The sequence below is a fragment of the Somniosus microcephalus genome, chromosome 1 (assembly GCF_052327205.1).
Source record: "Somniosus microcephalus isolate GS21.2 chromosome 1, FLI_Smic_1.0, whole genome shotgun sequence".
Classification (NCBI taxonomy): domain Eukaryota; kingdom Metazoa; phylum Chordata; class Chondrichthyes; order Squaliformes; family Somniosidae; genus Somniosus; species Somniosus microcephalus.
In genome coordinates, this window is record NC_140987.1 from 262,014,729 (window position 1) to 262,038,222 (window position 23,494).

At 47.7% G+C, this 23,494-nt stretch overlaps 1 protein-coding gene across 1 annotated transcript in view; it reads right to left on the reverse strand.

The window, feature by feature from the left end:
• Positions 1 to 23,494, reverse strand: part of susd1 (sushi domain containing 1) — a 296,951-nt gene that overhangs the window by 31,311 nt on the left and 242,146 nt on the right. Inside the window, exons 18-20 of the mRNA XM_085984560.1 lie at positions 8,774 to 8,867; positions 6,964 to 7,219; positions 3,278 to 3,317 (exon numbers count right to left, since the gene is read on the reverse strand). Of these exons, the coding sequence (XP_085840686.1) occupies positions 3,278 to 3,317; positions 6,964 to 7,219; positions 8,774 to 8,867 (390 nt within the window). The remainder of the gene's footprint in view (positions 1 to 3,277; positions 3,318 to 6,963; positions 7,220 to 8,773; positions 8,868 to 23,494) is intronic.

A 23,494-nucleotide genomic window follows, 5' to 3' on the forward strand; every position in this document is an offset into this window, starting at 1 on the left:
CATCTTGGGATGTTTTACTACGTTAAAGGTGCTACATAAATGCAAGTTGTTGTTGTTAAGATTGGAACAGGAAAGTTAAGGGAAAAAGCTCCTTGTCATTTTAATGACTTCCATATTTCATGAAAATCAACTTTATGATATAACTGACAGCACTCAGACTGTTCAGAATAGATTTAGCAATTCCCCCTCTAAAAATATGTGCAGTAAGTTGTAGAATGAATTATTAAATATATTTTTATTGCAACTGCATTAACATAGACCGTCAAATCAAACGTGTTAGTCTAAGTGCCCTAACCATTCAGTAGCTGAGTGAAGGATATTGTGTAAGGAATAAAAAAGAAAGACTTGCATTTATACAGCACCCTTCATGACCTCAGGAAGTCCCAAAGCACTTTACAGCCAATGAAGTACTTTTTGAAGTGTAGTCACTGTTGTAATGTAGGAAACGCAGCAGCCAATTTGAGCACAGCAAGCTCCCACAAGCAGCCTTGTGATAATGACCAGATAATCATTTTTTTGTGATGTTGGTTGAGGAATAAATGTTAGCCCAGGACACCGGGGAGAACTCCCCTGCACTTCTTCGAAATTGTGGCCGTGGGATCTTTTATGTAAAGTCCATTAGGGAATCAGACAGGCCTTGCCGAGGGGGGCAGCCTGCAAGGATGTGGCCTATATCGTCTAACTGGCCACAGCAACAAAGGGGGGAGTCACAAAGGCCCCCTTTTATAATCATTTGCAGCACATCTCATCATTCCACACCTGAAGTGACTGAGCTTTACCCACAGATGAGGTTGAAAGGTCAAAACCAGGGGCTGAACTGTTGGATCTGTCACTAAATAGCCATTGGTTATGTTTGAAGCTAGTTCTTGGCACCTAGTGCGCCATCTGGAGGTGACATCTCGGTTCCCTGGTGGAACTGTCCAATCGGGGTGCCTTACACAGAATTTACAGCCCAGAAACAGGCCATTCAGCCCAATTGGTTCATGCTGCTCTTGAGCCTCCTCCCACCTTACTTCATCTCACCCTATCAGCATATCCTTCTATTCCTTTCTCCCTCATGTGTTTATCTAGCTTCCCCTTAAATGCAGAAAATGCTGGAAAAACTCAGCAGGCCAGGCAACATCCGTGGAGAAAGAAATAGAGTCAACGTTTCAGGTTGAAACCCTTCGTAAAGACTCGATTTTGACCTGAAACATTGACTCTATTTCTCTCTCCACGGATGTTGCCTGGCCTGCTGAGTTTTTCCAGCATTTTCTGTTGTTATTTCGGATTTCCAGCATCCGCAGTATTTTGCTATCCCCTTAAATGCATCTGTGCGAGTCGCCTCAACCACTCCATGTTAGCCTTAAGCTAAGATGGTGGCTCGGTGGATTAAACACATTGGCCCAGAAATTCGGGTCTCCACGGGTGAATACGCACTGGGTACTCACCCGTAAGCCCAATGGAAGTGCCGGTTTCCTGCATGCACTGCGCATGCACGGAAACCGGCACTTCCATTCCCCTGAAAGCAGGGGTTCAGAGGTCGAGCGCGTGCGCGGGAGAGGCAGCGCATGCGCATCGAACTTCGTTTTTTTTTTTTTTTTTAAAACAGGTTTTCCCTGGAGGGTAAGTATCCAGAAGTTAGACATATAAAAAGCAGGCGTAAGGCCTGCTTTTTACAAGGTTAAGTGGTGAATTAATTAAAATTAAAACATTTTTTCCACAGGTTTATTATTTTTAAATACTTTAAAGGTAAGTTTATTTTTAGCCCCGTTAGAAAATAAAATTATTTTTTTCAAAAATGTAAATTATTGTTTAAAATAGTTATTTCATGTAATTTGTAGTTTATTTAAAAAATGTGATGTTTTTTTAAAATTTATTTGAAGATTTAGTGATGTTATGGGGCCCGTAGTATTTCTAAGTTTTGACAGCTCTTCCTGTCAGACTTATGAATGGAGCATTCCCTGCTCCGATTGGCTCCCCATGGCCCACGTGATCCCAGGGGACGCATCGAACTAACTGCGCCCCTGGGATACGCAAGCACTGCGCGCCGGCAGCTGGAGCAGGCCCCGGATCGGAATTCCACGCGGGCCCAGAGCTCAACGGCCGGCGCGCAAGGTAAGTGCAGGTCGGGGGCTTGCACCCGCGGGAAGCCCCCGACCCGAATTTCTGGGCCATTGTTAAACAGGGGTAGATGTGGCAAGTCTCGCACCTTAAAGGAGCAGATTCTACAAGGCGAACTGTCACCTGAGGTCAGGAGGGGTGATGCTGGACAGGAACGGCAGCCAGACCAGGTTGGTTGGTCTCATGGTTCCTGTTAATCATACACATGGTTTCACTCAGCTGAGTGTCCACTAGTCCTGCGTGAGGAGGGAGCAATAGTCTGCGACAGAATAACACAAGGCAAGCCAAGAGTTTCTTAATGGTCTGCACAAAGGATGAACCTGCTGGTTTGCTGATCAAGTTGTGTCTTGTCTTTATTTTCAGCGAGGTTTTGGCTGCCCCTGTCCCAGGACACACCTGCTACGTATGTAGATAAGCTCTTAGTGTAAACACAGTCTGTGGACTGGTGTTCAGGAGTGAAGAGTCTGAAACACACATCCTGGGATTTGTACACTGAAGGGCAGCTGGTCCTGTGAATCATAGTCAGCATAAAAAACATCTTCAGGAGGGGAGAAAATTGCAACAACAACAAAAAATGACAAAGTAATACTTTAATGTGGAGGCACACCAGGCACCCCCCACCCCATTCCCAAAACCTCGACTGTTTCCATCTTCCCTTTGATAATCCTGGTGCACACACTTACCGTGCAATTTGAAAAGATGGATTCTGGGGCTGAAAATAATCACGTCTACAAAAAGCACCAAAATTGGGCAACTCGATTATCTGGCCTTTTGTATTTTGGTACATTTAAACTATACGAACTACAAGCCTCAGAATCATTGAATGAGAAAACTCACATTTGCATTGCACCCTTTCACATCGAAAGCTCTCAAAGTGCTTCACGCCATGGGGTCGATTTTGACTTTGTGCGACAGTGTATAAACAGGAGATAGCGACTAGGCAGCCCGTTTTACATCTCTCCCCATTTTTATTTCCATTGACTTCAATTCAGGCGAGATGTAAAACAGGCTGCCGACTCGCTATCGCCCATTTTACACTGTTGCACAAACTGCAGTGACTGTTGTATGGTTGGCTAGAATGAAGACTGTCTGCAATTATTCCACTCTTTCTGATTGTAAAGGCTGCTCTACTGGGGCAATCATTTAATTACATACAATATATAATTCATCTCACCTTTTAACTGCGCCAAAATCACACATGACTGTTTCTTCACCTAATAAAACAAAAACACTCACTTTAAATTGTGACTTCACTTCCCAAAATGGCAAGCTTGCATACAGAAAACAGGCTAAAGCCAATAACCTCTGACCAGTGACAACAAAAATAGATCTGCCGAGGAGGAAATATTCAGACTATATATAGAACAGTTCTTGATCAGGTGCCTAGGAGGAAATGTTCAGACTATATATAGAACAGTTCTTGATGAGGTGCAGATGCTTTTGAAGCAAGCAGACTCAGACTAAGGAAACAAAAATCGAAGCAACTCTTGTCAGTGATTGAGCGGGATCTGTTAGGCTCTTTGCTGTCAAATGCAGTTCCCGTTTTATAAATACGTTTACGCCAGCACAAATATGGAATTTATTTCACAACAACTTGCATTTGCGCTCCTCACAGCACAAGATCTTTTCTGAGCGCTTTACAACAAGGCTGGAGGAAAGGCTCACGAGTGTGACTGACTAAACTATTGCCGGAAATTGCATTTTTCAGGATTCTTAGGGGTGATGGATAAGCTGAGCTCCAATAAACTGTCTGACATCGCCACACGCTCTGTAATCCAGGGGCAGATGAACAGAGTTTAGATTTAATTACTTCGCACAGAGGGCGGTGAATATGTGGAACAGACAACCCACAGAGGCAGTGCAGGTACTGGCAACCTGGTTATTTTTTGGACAAAAGAAATGATTGAGGGGCACAAGAAATAAAAATAAGAAATATGGTATTATTTTTATTCTGAAGCCTGCCAGATGGACTGCAATGGTCTATTCTGGCCCTGCACATTCCTATGTCCCTATGTCACAATTTCTAATGTATGTGGAAACATTAGTCATTTGTGCTTTTAAAATGATGAGGAGACCAGACTTGAACTCAGCCTCGACTGATGGAAGGAGAGTCGTTCCTCTCTGCCATCCATATAAGTCTTGCATTCAGTGGCAATCTCGGCCCAGTTTCTGGTGCATGTCCGTTGGGGAAGGAAACCTGCCGTCCTGACCCGATCTGGGCCTATATGTGACTCCAGTTCCCACACCAATATGGTTGACTCTTAACTGCCCTCTGAAGTGATCTAGCAAGCCATTCAGTTGTATCAAACCGCTCCCAGCGCTTCGAGAAGAAGGTCCACTATCACCATCTTCTCAGGGCAACTAGAAATGGCCAATAAATTAGAACTATCAGGAAAGATTGAACAGGTTGGGGCTCTTTTCTCTGGAAAGGAGAAGGCTGAGAGGTGACCTGATAAAGGTCTTTAAAAATGATGAAGGAGTTTGATAGGGTAGACGTAGAGAAGATGTTTCCACTTGTGAGGGGAGACCAAAACTAGGGGACATAAATATAAGATAGTCACTAATAAATCCAATAGGGAATTCAGGAGAAACTTCTTCACCCAGAGAAGTGAGAATGTGGAACTCACTATCACATGGACTGGCTGAGGTGAATAGCATAGATGCATTTAAGGAGAAGTGAGATAAATACGTGTGAATTGTGAGCACTAAAAAAAAGGCTGGAGAAAAAAAATTATTCAGACAAGGAGCACTTTGGCAATGGGTGTACTTCTCTTAGGCTTCCCTCCTTTAATATAGAATAAAAGCTGTCACGAGTATCCAATCACCACCGTTCTCTGTTGCTGCAGGGGTGAGACAATGGTAGAGTGCTCCACCTAGTGCACTGGTGGAGTATTGATCAAGCAAAGCAAATTGATTGGGGTGTTCTCAATTTCTACCTTTTCATCCCATTCTTGCAAAAACATTTTTTAGTGAATCATGGCGACAGAAGTCAACGTAAGGGAATAGATCATTTTCCAGATCACACGTAACTGCTTAAAGGTCAAGGCCTAGAAATTTGTCTCTGTAGGTGGTGCAAAAAGTGCGGTACCGGATCGGCCGCCCGCTATACGCAGCGCCGGATGTTCAGTTCCACTGACTGCAGTGGATATCCGGCGCTGCGTATAGCGGGCGGCCAATCCCATATCGCCCATTTTGCGCTACCTACGGAGACAAATTTCTAGGCCCATATATTTATCCCTCAACCAACATCACTAAATCAGATTATCTGGTCATTATCACCATCTCAGATGGACGTAAAAATTCCATGGCACTACTTCGAAGAGCAGAGAAGTTCTCCTCGGTGTCCTGGCTAATAGTTATCCTTGAACCAACATCACTAAAACAGATTATCTGGCCATTACTGTACCTCATTGCTGTTTGTGGAAGCTTGCTGTGCGCAAATTGACTGCCACATTTCACTACATTACAACAGTGACTACACTTCAAAAGTACTTCATTGGTTGTAAAGCACTTTGGGATGTCCTGAGGTCGGAAAAGGCAATATATAAATGCAAGTCTTTCTTTCTTTATATCGCATCCTCAGGATATTGCAAAGTGCTTATGTGGCCAAACATGGCAACCAATTTGTGCACAGAAAGATCTTACAAACAGTAAATGAGATGAATGACCTAGTTAATCTGTTTTTGGTGGTGTTGGTTGAGGGAAGAATGGTGACCAGATGAATTCCCTGCTCTTCCTCATATAGTACAAGTAGGATCTTCTACGCCCATCAGAACAGGCAGACGGGATCTCGGTTTAACATCTCATCCGAAGAACGATACCTCTGACAACACAGCACTCCCACAGTACTGCACTGTAGTTTTAGCTGAGCTTATGTGCTTTGAACCCACAACCTTCTGACTCAAAAGCTCGAGTATTACCAACTGATCAATCTGACACAATCTGAATATAAGAGTAAAGAAGTCTTACTGCAATTATACAGGGCCTTGGTGAGACCACACCTGGAGTACTGTGTACAGTTTTGATCTCCGTACCTAAGGAAGGATATACTTGCCTTAGAGGGAGTGCAACGAAGGTTTACCAGACTGGTTCCTGGGATGAGAGGATCGTCCTATGAGGAGAGATTGAGTAGACTAGGCCTATATTCCCTAGAGTTTAGAAGAATGAGGGATGATCTCATTGAAGCATATAAAATTCTTAAGGGGCTTGACAGGGTAGATGCTGGGAGGATGTTTCCCCTGGCTGGGGAGTCTAGAACTCGGGTCATAATCTCAGAATAAGGGGTCGGCCATTTAAGACTGAGATGAGGAGAAATTTCTTCACTCAGAGGGTTGTGAATCTTTGGAATTCTTTACCCCAGAGGGCTGTGGATGCTCAGTCGTTGAGTATATTCAAGACAGAGATCAATAGATTTTTGGACAGTAAGGGAATCAAAGGATATGGGGATAGTGCAGGAAAGTGGAGAGGAGGTAGAAGATCAGCCATGATCTTACTGAATGGTGGAGCAGGCTCGAAGGGCCAAATGGCCTCCTCCTGCTCCTATTTCTTATGTTTTATGTTCTTATGGCACCTCCTTCTTCAGGGTGCAGCTCCCTCTGCCTTGTCCCACCAATGTGCTTTAACCCTAATATCAGAAGAGCACCTCTATGAATTTCCCCATTTCCCATAACAGCCACCTCACAGCAGCATTAACCCCGTGACCTCTCTGGGCCAGATTGCCAACTATTCTGGGGAACCGTGACCTCGAAATCTAAAATATACTTTTTCTACAAACCTAATGTTGCTGGACAACAATATTTCATTTTAAAACAAATTTTAAAAGTGTTATGTAAAAGTGTTTTTCTATAAAGATCAACTTACATAATTCCATTCACTAATAGTTTTGAGCAGGAAGGAATAGTTCTTGTCAGTTTCTAAAGCAGCGTTATAATACTCTCTGTAGTACAGCCGGTCTCCGACAGAAAATTGCATCCCATCCTCAACATCCATCGCCATGAATTCTGCTGTGACATATGCTTCATTGCCTCTTTTGTGCCCAAAGAAACTTCTCATGTTTTGGGAATTGCAATCGAATGAGCGTTGCAAATGCAATGGTAAAACAACCACTTGATAAAACCTAAAGAGGGAGAAATAAATTATCAAAAATGAGTCGTTGATCAAGCACTGTGACAGGGGAGAAAAAAAATCATGGTCATTGTAACAAACACTTACTGGCTCCTTACAAACAATAGTTATTATCTCGGCACTCCTCCAATTCTGGCCTCTTGTGCATCCCCGATTTTATTCACTCCACGATTGGCGGCCGTGCCTTTTTTTTATTCATTCACGGGATGTGGGTATTGCTGGCAAGGCCAGCATTTATTGTCCATCCCTAGTTGCCTGCAAGAAGGTGGTAGTGAGCCGCCTTCTTGAAGGGCTGCAGTCCGTGAGGTGAAGGTACTCCCCTAGTGCTGTTAGGGAGGGAGTTCCAGGATTTTGACCCAGCGACGATGAAGGAACTTCTGTTGCCTAGGCCCTAAGCTCTGGAATTCCCTCCCTAAACCTCTCTGGCTCTCTACCTCTCTCTCCTCCTTTAAAAAGCTCCCTAAAACCTACCTCTTTGATCAAGCTTTTGGATACCTGTCCTAATATCTCTTTATGTGGCTCGGTGTCAAATTTTTTTGATAATCGCATCTGTGAGTGTTTTGCTGCCTTGGGGATGTTTTATGACGTTAAAGGCGCTATATAAATGCAAGTTGATGTTATTGTTTGCAAGAAATTTAACAATAAAATCTCAAGCTGCGCAATCACTGTCTGCAGGCTGGATTGACCAGCAGTTCCCACTCTCAGCATCGCTGCACTCCTCCTATAGTTAGGTCCTGCCTCAGGAATACAGTGCACTGCGTGTCTGGACTTCAGGGGAAGCACAGAGCTACTGGCAGTGACAGCTACATTTGCTGCACATGATCTGCTCTCCAAGAACCTCCGTTTATCATGAAAGGTATCAGGGGCAGTAAAAAATGTTGGTGTCTTAGTGGATCCAAACAACAACTAATGTGTTGCTGTACCCATCATTATTTGAAGACATTTAAAAAATGTAACTTTGTAATTATTGTCATGTGATGATGATGATGACACATTGTGAGCCACCTGTGTCCATCAGAGAGAGATTTATATTTCTATAGCGCCTCTCACAACCTCAGGGTATCCCAAAGTACTTTACAGCCAATTAAGTGCTTTTTGAAGTACTGTTGTAATGTAGGGAAACATGGCACTCAATTTGCACACAGCAAGATCCCACAAACAGCAATGTGATAATCTGTTTTAGTGATGTTGGTTGAGGGATAAGTATTGGCCCAGGACACCAGGCAGAACTCCTCTGCTCTTCTTTGAAATAGTGCCACGGGATCTTTTACATCCACCTGAGAGAGCAGACAGGGCCTCAGTTTAACGTCTCAGCCGAAAGACGGCACCTCCGACAGTGCTGCACTCCCTCAGTGCTGCACTGGAGTGTCAGCCTGGATTATGTGCTCAAGTCTCTGGAGTGGGACTTGAACCCACAACCTTCTGACTCAGAGGCAAAAGTGCTACCAACGGAACCACAGCTGACACACTAGAAATTAAATCTTTTTCATATCAGTGGTGGAAGGTTCCATTTATTCTTTTTTTTATATATATCTGAGACACTTACCTAATAGGTCCATTCTTATTTTCTACTCTACGGAGGATGAGTGGTGGCAGTGTTTGCTCTACAATGACAACTTGTAGCTCAGGCACTGGAGGGTCTAAAATAAAAGCACACAGCACAACTAGTGTAAAGTTACTTGGTTATGTTAAAAGGGAAAGAAAACAGACAGGAAAAGAGTTTAAACAAAAGCAAGATACTGCAGATGCTGGCAATCTTAAATAAAAACAGAAACTGCTGGAAACACTCAGCCGGTCAGGCTGGGAGTGAGATAAGAACATAAAACCAGGAGCACCTTCCCACCCTATCCCCATATCCCTTGATTCCCTTCGGATCCAAAAATCTATCGATCTCTGTCTTGAATATACTCAATGACTGAGCCTCCACAGCCCTCTAGGGTAGAGAATTCCAAAGATTCACCACCCTCTGAGTGAAGAAATTTCTCCTCATCTCAGTCCTAAATGGCCAACCCCTTATTCTGAGACTGTGACCCCTGGTTCTAGACTCCCCAGCCAGGGGAAACATCCTCCCTGCATCTACCCTATCAAGCCCTGTAAGAATTTTGTATGTTTCAATAAGATCACCTCTCATTCTTCTAAATTCTAGGGAATATAGGCCTACTCAATCTCTCCTCATAGGGATGGAGAATTAAAGTAGCCACTTTAAGTTTCTTTACTTGTCCAATAACCACCCACCTTTTACCTTGCACCATCAGCCCTTTTGTCATTTAATTACACCTGCCCTCCACTTTATCACAGACCTTCCCTTTTGGTCTTTGCCACCCCTACTCCTTTTCCCTGGCTCTGCACTTGCTTAAAACCTGTTACAGCTCTAACTGCTTCCAGTTCTGATGAAAGGTCATCGACCTGAAACGTTAACTCTGTTTCTCTCTCCAACAGATGCTGCCTGACCTGCTGAGTGTTTCCAGCATTTTCTGTTTCTATGAGGGGAGAAAAGCTTCCGTAACTATTAAAGACGACACCAATTTCAATAGAATATTTTGGAACTAAAGCAATAGATGTGATTTTCTCTAAAACGACTGCATGAATCCTGTTTTGGAGCATCGAGAATAGGATGACATCAACCAATCTGATGAAAGAAGAGTTGTGTTCATATAGCACCTTTCACATCCTCGGGACATCCCAAAGCGCTTTACAGTGGGTCAATACTTGTAAGTGTAGTCACTGTTGTGTTATAGACAACTGAGGCAGCTTTCAGCAAGAAAAGAAAATGGGAAGAATGCTCAGTTAATCTGTTTATGGTTAGCGTTGTTTTAGGAATAAATGTTGACCAAGACACTGAGAGAACTTCCTGTTCTTCTTTGAATAGCATCATGTGATCTCTTTCATCCATCCAAAGAGGTAATGCAGCACTCCCTCAATACTCCACCGAAGTGTCAGGCTAGAATATGTACTCCAAACCTGGAGTGGGGGTTCAATCCATGACCTTCTGACTCAGGGTCATGAGTGCACCAAGACTGGCACCATATAATGGTCCTCCTTGTGTAGTGCATTCATAGAATGATACAGCACAGAAGGAGGCCATTCGGCCCATCGTGCCTGTGCTGGCTTTTGAAAGAGCTGTCCAATTAGTCCCACTCCCCTGCCCTTTCCCCACAGCCCTGCAAATGTTTCCCCTTCGAGTATTTATCCAATTCCCTTTTTTGAAAGTTACTATTGAATCTGCTTCCACTACCCCTTCAGGCCAATTGCCCATTACAGTTCAATTTTAGGAGCATAGGAACAGGAGTGGGCCATTCAGCCCCTTGAGCCTGTTCCACCAATCAATGAGATCATGGCTGATCTGCGACCTAACTCCATAGAAACATAGAAACATAGAAACATAGAAGATAGGAGCAGGAGTAGGCCATTCGGCCTCTCAAGCCTGCTCTGCCATTCAATGAGATCATGGCTGATCATCCAAATTCAGTACCCTGTCCCCGCTTTCTCCCCATATCCCTTGATCCCTTTAGCCTTAAGAAATATATCCAACTCCTTCTTGAATATATTTAATGAATTGGCCTCGACTGCCTTCTGTGGTAGAGAATTCCACAGGTACACCACTCTCTGGGTGAAGATGTTCCTCCTCATCTCTGTCCTAAATGGCCTACCCCTTATCCTTAGACTGTGACCCCTGGTTCTGGACTCCCCCGACCATCGGGAACATCCTTCCTGCATCTAGTCTGTCTAGTCCTGTTAGAATTTTATAAGTTTCAATGAGATCCCCTCTCATTCTTCTAAACTCCAGCGAGTATAAGCCCAATCGACCCAATCTCTCCTCAAATGTCATTCCTGCCATCCCAGGTGTTAGCCTGGTGAATCTTCGCTGCACTCCCTCCATGGCAAGAATATCCTTCCTCAGGTAAGGCGACCAAAACTGCACACAATACTCAAGGTGTGGTCTCACCAAGGCCCTGTACAACTGCAGCAAGACATCCTTGTTCCTGTACTCAAACCCTCTCGCTACGAAGGCCAACATACCATTTGCCGTCTTAACCGCCTGCTGCACCTGCATGCTTAACTTCAGCGACTGGTGCACAAGGACACCCTTCTCCCTTCTCCCAATCTATTGCCATTCAGATAATATTCTGCCTTCCTGTTTTTGACACCAAAGTGGATAACCTCACATTTATCCACGTTATATTGCATCTGCCCTGCTTCTGCCCAATCAGCCAACCTGTCCAAATCATACTGGAGTTTCTCAGCATCCTCCTCACAGCACACACGCCCACCCAGCTTTGTGTCGTCTGCAAACTTGGAGATATTACATCTACTTCCCTTGTCTAGATCATTAATATATATTGTGAAATAGCTGGGGTCCAAGGACCGATCCCTGCGGTACCCCACTAGTCACTGCCTGCCACTCGGAAAAAGACCTGTTTATTCCAACTCTTTGCTTTCTGTCTGCCAACCAGTTCTCTATCCAAGTCAATACCTTGCCCCCAATCCCATGTGCCTTAACTTTACACGCTAATCTCTTATGCGGGACCTTATCGAAAGCCTTTTCAAAGTCCAAATACACCACATCCACTGGTTCTCCCTTATCTATTTTACCAGTTACATCCTCAAAAAATTCCAGCAGATTAGTCAAGCACGATTTACCTTTTGTAAATCCATGTTGACTTTGTCCGATCCTGTCACTGTTTTCCAAGTGCTCTGCTATTACATCTATCTATCTATATATATAAAACTAGCTGGAGTGCCCGGCGGTGCTGAGGGTTTTTTGAGGGCATGTTGTTATGAAAAAAGTACAAATATTTTTATATGTATAAATGAGTTTGTGTGTCTGTCTATCTGTGTGGGAAGGAGAGAGAGAGAGAGAGCAAAAGAGAGAGAGAGGGAAAGAGAGAGGGGGAAGGAGAGAGAGAGAGGTGGAAGGAGAGAGAGAGGTGGAAGGAGAGAGAGGGGGAAGCAGAGAGAGGGGGAAGGAGAGAGAGAGACTGGGGAGAGAGAGAGAGAGAGAGAGAGAGAGGGGGAGACTGGGGGAGAGAGAGACTGGGGGGAGAGAGAGAGACTGGGGGAGAGGGAGAGAGAGAGAGAGACTGGGGAGAGAGAGAGAGAGAGAGAGAGAGAGAGAGAGACTGGGGGGGAGAGAGAGAGAGAGAGAGAGGGAGGGGAAAGGAGAGAGGGGGGAAGGAGAGAGAGAGGGGGGAAGGAGAGAGAGAGAGAGGGAAGGAGACAGAGAGAGAGAGAGGGAAGGAGGGAGAGAGGGAAGGAGGGAGAGAGGGAAGGAGAGAGAGAGAGGGAGACTGGGGGAGAGAGAGACTGGGGGGAGAGAGAGAGACTGGGGGAGAGGGAGAGAGAGAGAGAGAGACTGGGGAGAGAGAGAGAGAGAGAGAGAGAGAGACTGGGGGGAGAGAGAGAGAGAGAGAGAGAGAGGGAGGGGAAAGGAGAGAGAGGGGGGAAGGAGAGAGAGAGGGGGGAAGGAGAGAGAGAGAGAGAGGGGGAAGGAGACAGAGAGAGAGGGAAGGAGGGAGAGAGGAAAGGAGAGAGAGAGGGAAGGAGAGCGAGAGAGAGAGAGGGAAGGAGAGCGAGAGAGGGAAGGAGAGAGAGGGAAAGAGAGAGGGGGAGGGAGAGAGAGAGAGGGGGAGGGAGAGAGAGAGGAAAGGAGAGAGAGAGAGAGAGAGAGAGAGGGGGAAGGAGAGAGAGAGAGGGGGAAGGAGAGAGAAGGAGAGAGAGAGGGAAGGAGAGAGAAGGAGAGAGAGAGAGAGGGAAGGGGAGAGAGAGAGAGAGGGAAGTGGAGAGAGAGAGAGAGAGAGGGAAGGGGAGAGAGAGAGATAGGGAAGGAGAGAGAAGGAGAGAGAGAGGGAAGGAGAGAGAGAGAGTGAAGGAGAGAGAGAGAGGGAAGGAGAGAGAGAGAGAGGGAAGGAGAGAGAGAGACAGAGAGAGGGAAGGAGAGAGAGACAGAGAGAGAGAGGGAAGGAGAGAGAAGGAGAGAGAGAGGGAAGGAGAGAGAGAGAGGGAGAGAGAGAGAGAGAGAGAGGGAAGGAGAGAGAGAGTGTGGTGTATGTAACCTGTGTGATGAAATATATTCCATTCATCACTGCCTGTTTTCTGTGTCTTGTAACTGCCTGCTTTCTGTGTCTTTTCCCTTCCCCCAGTCCTCATGTATTATGTATTGGAATGTGCTGGAACTGGTTGTGTGCAGGGCTTCGCCCATACCTGGCTCCTTTGTAATCTAAGTTCAGTCGGGCATCAGCCTCCTGAAGGAAGACATCTCTCTATTTTACGTGTTATGTTCTGAGTTAATAAAAGCCTTACTTTTGTTCTGCTAACTTCGAGTCTCGGAATAATTGAGGCACATCAATTTTATTAACTCAATTTTCAACACTATGGATCAACTCCTGAAACCCGAACGTTTGGATTTGGATCAACATGCTCCGGACGCATCAGCACGCTTCGGACACTGGTTTGACTGTATGGAATTCTTCCTGGACAATTCCGCAGCCGTCAAAGACGCTACGGACACTGCGAAGATGAGACTCGGAATGCTACGGAATTGGGTAAGCCACCGGGTTTACCCCCTCATCCAAGACGCCGATACGTACCTGGCCGCCTGCAACACCTTAAAGGCGCATTACCAGCAGCCTACGAATGAGGTGTATGCTAGGCATCTACTCGCTACTCGCGCACAGCGACCTGGGGAATCGGTGGAGGAGTTCCTAAGCATCCTGAAAAAGCTTGGCAAGGACTGTAAGTGCCGAGATGTAAAAGCCGCAGTGTACACCGACGAGCTTGTTCGCGATGCCTTTATCACAGGCCTCAGCTCCACTCACATCCGGCAAAGACTGCTGGAAAAAACGGAGTTGGACCTGAAACAGGCTGCGGACACCGCGCGGTCCCTGGAGATGCCCAGAGAAACTCGGACGCCTACTCTTCAGCCCGCGCCGCCCACGCCGCCACGTGTGCGCCGAGGGCGCCGCCATCTTGGAAGGCATCTTCCCCGCCCGGCAGCCCGACACCGGCGGGGCCCAGCTCTCCCCCCAGAAGCCCTACGACAGCCGCGACGCGCCAAGGACCCAACTGCTACTTCTGCGGGCAGCCAAAGCACACCAGAAACTTGTGCCCGGCGAAAGGCACCACCTGCTTTAAGTGCGGTAAGAAGGGGCACTTCGGGAAGGTGTGCAGAGGGAACCCCGCCGGAAAACCAACCGCCGGAAAACCCGCCACCGCCGCGTGTGCGCCGTGGGAGCGGCCATCTTGGACGCCATCTTGCCCGACCTCGTGGGGTCCGCCATCTTATGAGCAGACAGCGTGGACGCCATCTTGTCTCGATCAGGGCCCTACAGTGGCATCGGTCACAGTGGACCAGACCAGGCCGCATCCGCTATCCAAATCAATGGTGGACATCGAGGTAAACGGGTGCCGGGTTAAATGCTTAATTGACAGTGGAAGCACGGAGAGTTTTATCCACCCTGAACTGGCACAACAACTCTCCCTAAAGGTGGTCCCTGCTCAGGGTACCATCTCTATGGCCGATAAAACCCAGACATCGACCATTCTGGGTTACTGCACGGTACAATTGTGCGTTAAAGGAACTGTGTATGATAATTTTAAAGTATTAATCATGAAGAATCTATGTGCGAGCGTGATCTTAGGTTTGGATTTCCAGTGCAACCACCAAAGCATCACGCTCAAGTACGGTGGGTCCCAGCCGCCCCTCACAGTGTGCGGCCTGGCTACCCTGAAGGTAAAGCCGCCTTCGCTATTCGCGAACCTTACCCCTAACAGCCGGCCAATAGTGACCAAAAGCAGGAGGTACAGCTGGGAGGACAGGCGGTTTATCGCGACCGAGGTAGACAGGCTCCTGAAAGAGCGCATTATTGAACACAGCAACAGCCCGTGGCGCGCCCAAGTGGTAGTGGTAAGGGGGTAGCGAGAAGAAACGGATGGTGATCGACTATAGTCAAACGATCAACAGGTACACCCTACTAGACGCCTACCCGTTACCCCGCATATCAGAAATGGTGAACCAAATCGCCCAATACCGGGTGTTCTCCACCATCGACCTCAAGTCAGCGTACCACCAGCTCCCTATCAGACCAGAGGACCGCCCGTACACCGCCTTCGAGGCGAACGGACGCCTCTACCAATTCCTCAGAGTCCCCTTTGGGGGTGACGAACGGGGTCTCGGTCTTTCAGAGGGAGATGGATCGCATGGTCGATGACCACCACTTGCAGGCAACCTTCCCCTACCTCGACAATGTCACCATCTGCGGTCACAACCAGCAGGATCACGACTCGAACCTCGAGAGGTTCCTGAAAACCGCACAAAAACTCAACCTCACCTATAACGAGGACAAGTGCGTTTTCAACACCACGCGCCTCTGCATACTGGGCAGCGTGGTGGAGAATGGGGAAATCGGACCAGACCCCGACCGATTGCGCCCCCTACGGGAGCTGCCCCTGCCCAACACTCCCAAAGCCCTGAAAAGGTGCCTGGGGTTATTTTCTTACTATTCCCAATGGGTCCCCAACTACTCCGACAAAGCCCGCCCCCTCTTGAAAGCATCCTCTTTTCCGCTCTCTGCTGAGGCCCACGCCGCCTTCAAAAGCATTAAGCAGGATATTGAGCGGGCCACGCTACAGGCAGTGGACGAGAACACTCCATTTCAAGTGGAAAGTGATGCGTCCGACTTCGCCTTGGCGGCCACCCTCAACCAGGCGGGGCGGCCCGTAGCTTTCTTCTCGAGGACCCTCCAAGGCCCCGAGATCAGACACTCCTCCGTGGAAAAGGAGGCCCAAGCCATCGTGGGAGGCGCCACTGGCGCCACTACCTAGCCGGCAAACGCTTCACCCTACTTACCGACCAGCGGTCGGTAGCGTTTATGTTCAACAATAAACAGAGGGGGAAGATTAAAAATGATAAGATTCTTAGGTGGCGGATCGAGCTCTCCACTTTCGAGTACGACATCATTTACCGGCCAGGGGCCCTTAACAAATCCCCTGACGCCCTCTCACGAGGGATATGTGTCAGCGCCACCGAGGATCGGCTACAGACCCTCCACAACGACCTCTGCCACCCAGGGGTCACGCGGCTGTTCCACTTCATAAAGTCCCGTAACTTACCCTACTCGATTGAGGAAGTTCGGTCTCTGACCAGGAACTGCCACACTTGCGCTGAGTGCAAGCCTCGGTTCTACCGCCCAGATAGAGCCCACTTAATCAAAGCTACACGGCCCTTCGAGCGGCTCAGCTTAGATTTCAAGGGCCCCCCTCCCGTCCGTCGACCGCAATGTTTACTTCCTGAACATTGTGGACGAATACTCCCGTTTCCCATTCGCCTTCCCCTGCCCAGACATGACCAGCGCCACGGTCATTAAATGCCTCAACAGCCTGTTCTGCCTGTTCGGTATGCCGAGCTATATCCACACGGATAGGGGGGCGTCCTTCATGAGTGAAGAGCTACGCCAGTACATGCTGTCCAAGGGGATCGCCACGAGCCGTACCACCAGCTACAACCCCCGGGGTAACGGCCAGGTGGAGCGAGAGAACGGGACAGTGTGGAAAGCAGTCACTCTAGCTCTAAGGACCAAGGGCCTCCCTATCTCCCGCTGGCAGGAAGTCCTCTCGGATGTGCTCCATTCGATACGGTCGCTATTGTGTACGGCCACTAATGCCACGCCTCATGAACGAATGTTTGTCTTTCCTCGGAAATCCACCTCAGGCGTATCCATGCCGTCATGGCTCTCCACCCCAGGTCCGGTACTCGTGCGAAGGCATGTGAGGGGCCACAAGACGGACCCTCTCGTGGAGCCAGTACACCTACTCCACGCCAACCCCCAATACGCATATGTCCGGCACGCCGACGGAAGGGAGGACACCGTGTCCATAAAAGACGTCGCCCCAGCCGGCATCGACAACAACCATGGCAATAGCAGCGACGACGATCACAGCAACCCTTACCCACCCACTATTCTATCATCACCCCCGGAAGAACATCGACCAACGGCACCCCCACCAACTACCCCTTCAACAACCCCGGCGGCACCCCCGGCAGAGACCCAGGAGGCTACCGGGGACACCCAGCCGACACCCGCGGCACCACAACAGCCACGTCGGTCGCAGAGGACTATCAAACCCCCGAACAGACTAAATCTATAGAAGGGGTGAATGTGATGAAATATATTCCATTCATCACTGCCTGTTTTCTGTGTCTTGTAACTGCCTGCTTTCTGTGTCTTTTCCCTTCCCCCAGTCCTCATGTATTATGTATTGGAATGTGCTGGAACTGGTTGTGTGCAGGGCTCCGCCCATACCTGGCTCCTTTGTAATCTAAGTTCAGTCGGGCATCAGCCTCCTGAAGGAAGACATCTCTCTATTTTACGTGTTATGTTCTGAGTTAATAAAAGCCTTACTTTTGTTCTGCTAACTTCGAGTCTCGGAATAATTGAGGCACATCAACCTGTTCCACCTTAAGAGAACTTAAGCCTGGTCCACCTTAAGAAAGGTACTACTTTCTTTGGCTGCTGTATACGTAATACCGGTGGTGACCACACCAGTATATAAGCACAGTGTAATAATATTGTATTCAGTATAGTCCGACCTCCAACCAGTAAAGACCTGTTGAATTTACCTTTGTGGTCTGTGTAGTAATTCTCACTATAACACACAGACTTAACAGTGGCGCGAGTCCGATTCTTACCCTGCTGCAGTAATTTCCACGGCGACTTCGTCCACAGACAGGACGTCGAAGAGAGGTTTCCACCCTCATCACCTACGGGAAGACACGTCGAGCGGCAGGCATCGAGCAACCGGAGTGCAGAAGACATCCTGACCTCGAAGCCTCCATCAGCGACTGTCAGCTTCTTCTACTACCTCGTGGTGGGTAAGCCGGGCAGCGACGCGACAGAAAGTCAACCGCGTTGGCTGTACAGACGGGGCTGGGAAGACGGAGGAATAAGGGCGGTGAGGTCGATCGCGACCAGAGATAAGGGCCGGGCCGCTTTCGAGCGAGAGGCGCAGCGCGGGACATCGATTGCGACCGGAGATAAGGGCCGCATTCGGGCTAAAGGCGCAGCGTCTGGGGAAACTGAAGGCGCGAGAGCCGCGGTGAAGCGGAGACAGCGTCGGGGGACGGGTGAAGACCGCCAAGCGCGGGAAAACCGCCATTTTGTGGGCGGAGGACGACGGCAAGAGCGGGAAGCCGCCATCTTAGATAACATTAAAAATATGATAAATTGCTACGATGCCTAAACATGGGAACATTAATGCCTTCGACAGTGATATAGAAGACTGGGCTATGTATGTAGAACGCATACAAAACTATTGTAAGGCAAATAAAATTCCTGAGACAGATAAAGCACTAACATTACTAAACTTAATGGGTGCGAAGACATACGGGCAATTGAAACACCTGTTATCACCAGATGAACCGACGGATAAGACGTTCGAACAGATTGTTACTGTCCTAGAAAATCATCTTAGCCCCATGCCGCTGATGTTAGCGGAACGATTTAAATTTTACGATAGAAGGCAGCTGCAAAATGAAAGCAATGCTGAATATTTGATGGAATTACGTAAGCTAGCAAAATATTGTCAGTTTGGAACGGGACTGACAGAGGCACTTTGAGATAGATTTGTGTGTGGTTTATTTAAACAGGATACACAAAGGCGACTGCTCGAGGAGAATGAGCTGTCTCTCGAGAAGGCGGTCACTATGGCAGCAGCACACGAGGCCGCAGCGAGAGGCACGGCAGTAATGCAGCTACGGCCACCGGAACTCGGTGCAAACAAATTGGGTTTGAGTTCTGTCAAATGTTATCGTTGTGGAAAGACAACGCACGATCAGAACCAGTGTTGGTTTAAAAACCAAGAATGCAGAACGTGTGGCAGGCTTGGCCACATAGCTAAAGTATGCCGGTCAGGAAAGAAGACCAGCAATAAAAAGTCACCGCAAGGAAAATATGCAAAGGTACACAAGGTGACAAAGAACAGTTTGACCGAACAGAAGTCAGATTCAGACGCTAGCAGTAATGAACTGGATAGCTTAAGAATACACAACGTTGGTAAGGATACAGACCTCCAGACAATTTGGGTCACTCTTAAGATAGCAGGAGTCCAAGTAAAAATGGAATTGGACACTGGATCCTGGATCGGCATTGACGGTCATGAATAAGAAAGATTACAGAAGGTTATTCCAACATATTCCCTTACAGGATACGGAGATTATATTGAAAACGTACACGGGGCAAAGAGTGTACCCCATCAGAAAAATAGAGGTAGAAGTGGTCCACAAGGGCGAAGGAAGCCAAGTAATGGACTTATATGTGCTACCTGAAGGAGGTCCACCACTACTAGGACGGGAGTGGATTAGGAAAATGAATATGGACTGGCACTCCTTGAAAGCACTAACGGTAGATTCCGGGGAAACAGCTGTCAAACCTAAACGATTGCCCAGAATACTGGATGAGGCTAAAGAGGTGTTCCAGCCGGGACTGGGAACACTGAGAGGAATTACGGCAAACATCAAGATTGATGAACATGCACAACCAAAATTTTTTAAAGCCAGACCGGTACCCTATGCAATACGACCTGCGGTTGAAGCGGAGCTGGAAGCACTAGAACGTTCAGGGGTACTGTCTAAAGTAGATTGGAGTGAGTGGGCTACGCCCATTGTTCCCGTTATGAAACGTCCTGCGAACAATAAGCCAGGAGATCCAGGGAAGGTTCGCATCTGTGGAGATTTCAAAATCACCGTTAATCCGGTGCTTCACACGGTGCAGTATCCACTTTCACGGATTGAGGATATTTTCGCTTCACTGTCTGGCGGGAAACACTTCACCAAGATAGACCTGGCGCAGGCGTACTTGCAGATGGAGGTTGAAGAAGAGTCACGCCAATACCTCACGATCAACACACATCGAGGGTTGTACCGGTACAATAGGCTGGTTTTTGGTGTGGCATCGGCTCCAGCAATTTGGCAGAGGGCCATGGAGCAGGTATTACAGGGAATTCCAGGCACACAATGTTACCTGGACGACATTCTGATCACAGGTGATGGTGATGAACAGCATCTCGCTAACTTGGAACTGGTGCTCAACAGACTGAAAGAGTATGGACTTAGAGTAAATCGGCAGAAATGTGAGTTCTTCCAGAAGCGGATCTCGTACTGTAGTCATGTCATTGACCAGGAGGGGCTTCATAAGTCTCCTGACAAGATAGCGGCAGTTGTAAAGGCTCCCGCTCCGGAGAATGTCTCTCAGTTGAGGTCGTTTCTAGGATTAATTAACTATTACCATAAATTTCTGCCAAATCTATCCACGGTGCTGCATCCGTTGAACGCTCTTTTACAGAAAGGGGTACCATGGGACTGGGGCGAAAACTGTAAGAAGGCATTTCGCAAAAGCAAAGAATTGATCACCTCAGAGGAAGTGTTGGCTCACTTCAACCCGACACTGCCTATTCGGTTGGCTTGTGATGCTTCTCCATATGGTATTGGGGCAGTACTCTCACATAAATTGCCAAATGGCACGGAAAGGCCAGTCGCGTTTGCATCCAGATCATTGAACTCCGCTGAGCGCAACTATGCGCAGATCGATAGGGAGGCCCTTAGCCTTGTATGGGGAGTGAAGAAGTTTAATCATTACCTACAGGGCCAAAAATTCACACTTCTGACGGACCATCAACCGTTGGTGTCCATTTTTAACCCTAAGAAGGGTGTTTCGGTGATGACAGCACAGCATCTCCAGAGATGGTCTCTTTTCTTAGGGGCACATCAATATCAGATAGAATTCAAAGGTACGAAACAGCATGGCAATGCTGATGGCCTGTCGCGCCTGCCACTACCTGAAGATGAAGACACGACGGAAGTTGACCCTGTTGAGCTATTTCATTCGACCATTATCGAGTGTTTACCTGTCACCAACGCAAGTATTGAAAGAGAAACCAGGAACGACCCGACACTGTCCAGAGTCTACGAGGTGACAGTGAAAGGATGGCCAACACGGGGTGATCCTCTGTTACCGGCATTCTCGGCAAGGCGAGACCAGCTGTCCGTCTGCCATGGTACTTTGATGTACGGGACAAGAGTGATTATTCCTCCCAAGTTAAGGGGAAGAGTTTTAAAAGAACTACATGAAGGTCATCTGGGGGGGGAGTTAAAATGAAAAGTCTTGCTAGGGCTTACGTATGGTGGCCGGGGTATTAACCAACAGATTGAGGAGTTAACGAAAAGCTGCGCTGGGTGTCAAAAAGTGCAAAATGCACCTCCGATAGCACCGCTACACCCATGGGAATGGCCTTCAGCCCCATGGCAACGCGTACACATTGACTTTGCTGGTCCATTCATGGACTCCATGTTCCTAATCGCGGTGGACGCACATTCCAAATGGCCAGAAGTCATCAAGATGAATACCACTACTTCAGAAAAGACAATTGCGGTGTTAAGAACAATATTCGCAAGGAACGGATTGCCAGAACAGATCTGTTCGGACAACGGACCACAGTTTGTATCGGAAGAATTCCAACAATTCTTAAAGAAGAATGGAGTTAAACATTATACCTCTGCCCCATATCATCCGGCGACAAACGGGTTGGCTGAAAGATTTGTCCAGACATTCAAAAAGGCTATTAAGGCCATGAATGATGATCAGATTCCGCTGCAACACAAGGTCGATAAGTTCCTGATGTCATATAGAAACGCCGATCATGCCGTGACTAACCAAAGTCCTGCTATGCTGTTTTATAACAGGAGGTTGCGGCCCAAGTTGGACTTGTTAAAACCAAATGTGCGGAGGGAAGTGGAAAACAAACAGTTTCGGCATATTAACAGCAAGACCACTCGAACTTTCGACGTAGGACAACCAGTGATGGCAAGGGGCTATGGAAACGACAAATGGCAGTCCGGAACAATCCGGGCCAGACAAGGACCTCTGATGTACACCGTAGATATTGGTCATAATGTGATAAGGCGTCATGCGGATCAACTGGTAGAGTCGAGAGCAAGGGTCGAACCCATGGTTGTGACAGAGACAGCTGTGGAAGACGTTCATGAACCTGAAGCATCTACCTCGGCCGAGAATGTATTTGATGATGATGACACCCAATACATTGGCAACCAACTAGAGGAGGCACCTCAACAACAAGAATCAGAGACCCCTGAAAGGCGTTATCCAAGCCGAATCAGAAAGCCTCCTGAGAGACTGAACCTTTGAACTGTTATACCTGAAGTTATATATGTATATATGTTATGTTTATTTGGGGATATGACTGTTAAGCTAAAAAGGGAGGATTGTGGTGTATGTAACCTGTTCCACCTTAAGAGAACTTAAGCCTGGTCCACCTTAAGAAAGGTACTACTTTCTTTGGCTGCTGTATACGTAATACCGGTGGTGACCACACCGGTATATAAGCACAGTGTAATAATATTGTATTCAGTATAGTCCGACCTCCAACCAGTAAAGACCTGTTGAATTTACTCTTGTGGTCTGTGTAGTAATTCTCACTATAACACACAGACTTAACAGAGAGAGAGAGAGAGGGAAGGAGAGAGAGAGAGAGAGAGAGAGAGAGAGAGAGAGAGAGGGGGAAGGAGAGAGAGAGAGAGAGAGGGAAGGAGAGAGAGAGGGAAGAGAGAGAGAGAGAGTGAAGGAGAGAGAGAGAGAGAAGGAGAGGGAGAGAGAGGGAAGGAGAGAGAGGGGAGGAGAGAGAGAGAGGGAAGGAGAGAGACAGAGAGAGGGAAGGAGAGAGAGAGAGGGGAAGGAGAGAGAGAGAGAGAGGGGGAAGGAGAGAGAGAGAGAGAGGGAAGGAGAGAGAGAGGGAAGGAGAGAGAGAGAGTGAAGGAGAGAGGAGAGAGAGAGAAGGAGAGAGAGAGAGAGGGAAGGAGAGAGAGGGGAGGAGAGAGAGAGAGGGAAGGAGAGAGACAGAGAGAGGGAAGGAGAGAGAGAGAGGGAAGGAGAGAGAGAGAGAGGGAAGGAGAGAGAGAGAGAGGGAAGGAGAGAGAGAGAGGGAAGGAGAGAGAGAGAGGGAAGGAGAGAGAGAGAGAGGGAAGGAGAGAGAGAGAGAGGGAAGGAGAGAGAGAGAGTGAAGGAGAGAGAGAGAGAGAGAAGGAGAGAGAGAGAGAGGGAAGGAGAGAGAGGGAGGAGGAGAGAGAGAGAGGGAAGGAGAGAGACAGAGAGAGGGAAGGAGAGAGAGAGAGGAAGAGAGAGAGAGAGGGAAGGAGAGAGAGAGAGAGGAGGAAGGAGAGAGAGAGAGGGAAGGAGAGAGAGAGGGGAAGGAGAGAGAGAGG